The sequence below is a fragment of the Etheostoma spectabile genome, unplaced genomic scaffold (genome assembly GCF_008692095.1).
Source record: "Etheostoma spectabile isolate EspeVRDwgs_2016 unplaced genomic scaffold, UIUC_Espe_1.0 scaffold314, whole genome shotgun sequence".
Lineage (NCBI taxonomy): Eukaryota > Metazoa > Chordata > Actinopteri > Perciformes > Percidae > Etheostoma > Etheostoma spectabile.
The window spans coordinates 578,673-582,832 of NW_022605583.1; the positions used below are offsets into that span (position 1 = coordinate 578,673).

The 4,160-nt window shown below is 37.1% G+C and overlaps 1 protein-coding gene across 1 annotated transcript in view; it reads left to right on the top strand.

The window, feature by feature from the left end:
• Positions 1-4,160, top strand: part of manba (mannosidase, beta A, lysosomal) — a 16,690-nt gene that overhangs the window by 1,302 nt on the left and 11,228 nt on the right. Inside the window, exons 2-6 of the mRNA XM_032511055.1 lie at positions 850-944; positions 1,042-1,147; positions 1,240-1,413; positions 2,021-2,144; positions 3,547-3,716. Of these exons, the coding sequence (XP_032366946.1) occupies positions 850-944; positions 1,042-1,147; positions 1,240-1,413; positions 2,021-2,144; positions 3,547-3,716 (669 nt within the window). The remainder of the gene's footprint in view (positions 1-849; positions 945-1,041; positions 1,148-1,239; positions 1,414-2,020; positions 2,145-3,546; positions 3,717-4,160) is intronic.

A 4,160-nucleotide genomic window follows, 5' to 3' on the forward strand; every position in this document is an offset into this window, starting at 1 on the left:
GGTCTGGACCTCCCAAAGTCAACGACCAGCTCCTTCGTCTTTGAATTCTATTCTGTAAGGCTTCAGTATGAGCTTATTAAGGGACCTGGTGCTGTTTCACTTCAATGGTGGAATGTAATAAATTATTAATTATCAGCATTTACTCTAGTATTGTACTTGTTCAATTTTGAGGCTTTTTACTTGAGTATTGTATTATGTTTCATTACAACTGTATTTCTTTGACAGTTATAGTCCCTGTTGTACAAACCATGCAGTGGTAAAAAGTACATTTAGGCTGCTCAAGTACTGTACTAAAATACAAATTTGAGGTTATGTTACTTGAGTATTCCCCTTTTATGTTATTATATACACTACATTTCAGTGGGTCAATGTTGTACTTTATGCCATTCATAATATTAGTTTACTATTCACCGAGTATTTCCATTCTAAGCACCTTTATACTTCTGCTCCACTACATTTATCTGACAGCTTAAAGTACTTCTCAGATTACTTTTTTTCAGGCCCTTTAACTACAATGCAACAGGGACATTTCTTTATTTTATGAATGAAAACTTGACCCTTGCTGGATATTTTATCAGGGTGATCCCAGTATTTTACATCTCCAAAAAATGATTCAGTATATATATATAGTGTGTGTATATATATTTATAGAGCGAGAAGGCTGTGAAACCTATCTAAATATATATTATCATGTACTTTATATTTTGGTTACTACCCTTTTTTTGGCCTAAACATGTCAACACATGCTACATCATCAGCAACAAGTGTCAGTTAAAGTCTGTATTTATATATAGTAAAACACATCATACAAAAAAACACAAACACATTTTTTTTTTTCTTTTCTTGCAGGATCCATATTTCAGGTTTAACGATGTGTCTTATCGGTGGATTGCTTTAGACAACTGGACTTACACGACCACATTTCCTGGCTCTACCCAGCTGAGGTCGGTATAAAGATTTATATATATATATACAGTATATATACATATATATATATATTGTATTGTGTTCCTGACTAACCTGTCTTCTCTGCGTTCACAGGGCCAAACAGAAGGCGCTGCTTGTTTTTGACGGCGTCGACACTGTAGCATCAGTTTGGCTCAATGGAATGGTTGTCGGGGAGACGGACAACATGTTCCGTAGATATGTATGTTCACTGGGAAATAAGCAGTTCCCAATGCACTGGACCCATTTTCTTTACTTGATTGTTTTCTTTGGAATCTGTTTCTTGGTGTGCAGGACTTCCCGGTCGGAGACTTGCTGAAGGACGGCGATAACGTGCTGAACGTGAGCTTGGTGTCTCCAGTTGTTTACGCATCTGAGCGGAGGAATGCTCACTCTGCCTACAGAGTTCCTCCTGAATGTCCTCCACATGTCCAGAAGGGGGAATGTCACGTCAATTTCATCAGAAAAGTAAGTACGTCCTGCCACGTTATACCTCTCATTTGAAATCCTGAAGGAAAAAAAAAACGTGAAAACATTTTATTCCAACATTTAAAACTATTCTGTAGCCAACGAGCCTGTTGGGGAGAGGAAGGGTTTGATGCTGAAAGATTAGGACGATCTAAATTTAGAAGGTAACTTTATGGTGGATTTAGAGACAAAGGGCTTGATGTACAGCCAGTAAATCATCAAACTGAATGGATATTAGACTCTTAATATAATCCTTTTATAGTATATTCAAAGTTTTACATTTTATTCAGAACACTGAAAACATTGTATAGATGAAATCTCTTTTTTATTTTTGGACAACCACCTTTAACTGTGCTGCCTATTGTTTTTTTCTCAGCAAATCTGATTTTCATGGTGAAGAATTTCTTGAGATTGTTTTTACACAATAATATTAAAATGAACAGGTGTTAACCAAACAACCATATCTATATGTGACAAAACAATGAGCACATTGTCTACATCTCTCCACAGTACATGGCTGCTTAGAAGCCCTCCTGAAAGCTCAGGTACTTTAAGAGCACTTCCATTTTAACAGTCATCTAAAATTCCACCTGTCTGTTTGGTGAAGGAGCAGAGCTCTTTCAGCTGGGATTGGGGGCCGTCGTTCCCCACGATGGGACTGTGGAAGGGAGTTCACCTGGAGGCGTTTGATGTCCTGCAGCTCATCCAGGTTTCCTCTGTTCCTCTGCACAGTACGTCTCATCTATTCTTTATCACCAACCTTTTGTTTGGTAAAACTACGAAAAATAGGGAACACTGTTTAACGTAACGGGGATGCTTTAAAGCAGGGGTCTTCAATGTTTTTTTAAGTCAAGGACCCCTTAACTGAAAGAGAGACACAGCAGGGACCTCCTTCTGCATATATTGTATAAAATGAAGTTGCATCTTAAACTGGGCCTACAATAACATGTAGGGCGGCCTAAAGCCTTTATACATACATTGTTAGTGCACATATTACTAAGCTATTAAAATAGCCTAATAATTGGGCGCCTGGGTAGCGCACCTGGTAGAGCAGGCGGCCATATATAGAGGGTTAATCCTCCACGCAGCGGCCGCAGGTTGGACTCCGTCCTGGGGCCCTTTGCTCTATGTCATTCCCCCTCTCTCTACCCTTTCATGTCTTCAGCTGTCCTGTATAAAATAAAGGCCCAATATGCCCAAAAATAATCTTAAAAAAAGCCTAATAATTGTTGGCATGATTTTGTAAATCATGTTTTAATGTAAAACATACAGTGAACCCTAGGATTAACTGTATCTGGGGATCTTAGTGACTACCTTACTTTTGGGCCAGTGAGCCTATCATCAGTGTTTTATTTTTTATTTTTTTCACACTTTCAAAAAATGAAACTTTTGTTCTCCCCCTGCAGTAACTCTGAGGACCCAGATCTCTGTTTTAAGGCATAAACAGAATAAAAAATAAAATCTGTTAAAAACGTTTTGATTATTTATCTGTTGAATAAGAGTTTCTGTTATTTAGTCTACCCTCGATGAGATAAATAGATTGGACAAAATAATAGAAACAACTATTATTATAACAGGGCTTCTCAAACGCATCATTCAAAGGTCAGTATATGAATTTTAATTCCAGGTCAGAGGTCTGGAATGATTGGAATAACATTTTCCTACCGATTTGGTTCCCGTTACATGGAATTTGGTACTGGTACCCAACGATACTTTTTTTTTTTTTTTTTTTCCAAGCTTCATTATTTGTAACCATTTATTTCCCATATCTTTTTTTTAGGTTTATAGATTTTTTTTTTTTTTTTTTTTTTTTTTTTCTAATAATCTATTGGCCAAATGAAAATGTATTTCAAATAGAAAACCTTACAGTTTATAATATATTGTATTTCTAACACGAGGGCTGGGTCCTGATAGACCAAAATGACCATAAAGGTAAATCCCGCCTCTGTAAAACACTTTCAACAAAAACTGAACATTATAACCTTTTATGAAGGATTTGTTGCAGGGTGGTTAAATTAAACTTCTTTAGTTTTAACGCGGTGTACCTAATAAACTGGCAGCTGAATGTAGAGGACTAATTCAATGTGTTTTCTGTCTTTTTATATATAGCCTATGAAATCTGTTTGTGTTTAGATTTCAGCCTTTCTCAGTGGAGAGTCCAGGTTGAGCTTCTCGTTGATGCGGTTCAGACCATAAATGGCCAAATCATGCTCTCCATCCCGGAGCTGGACTCAGAGCAGATGTTCCGGACCCAGTTTCTCCCAGGAAAGACCAAGAACAGCTTCACCTTACACATCAACACGGTACTTCAGGAAGTCCGCTCAAAAGCTTTTTAGATTTTCAGTTTAAAAGTTTCCTTTCAATGACCTAGTACAGGGAAGTAGAGCTTTGATTTGTTAAAATGTTGGTTACCTTTAACTTAAGAAATGTATGATGTTGCCAGCGTTGTAAGAAGTATTCAGATCCTTCACTTGAGTAAAAGTACTAATACTACATTGTAAAAATCTCTGTTACAAGGAAACGTCCTGCATTGAAAATGCTACTTAAGTAAAAGTGTGTAAGTATCATCAGAAAAAAAGAGTAGTAGCAGAGTAGAAGTAGAAAGGGGCATGGAAAGAAAAGAAAGTAAAGTACAAGTACCTCCAATTTGTACTTAAGTACAGTTCTTGAGTAAATGTACGTGGTTACATTGTTTTTAAGGCCTTAAATGGTTTGGCGCCATCTTACCTGGCTGATCTCTTATGCCA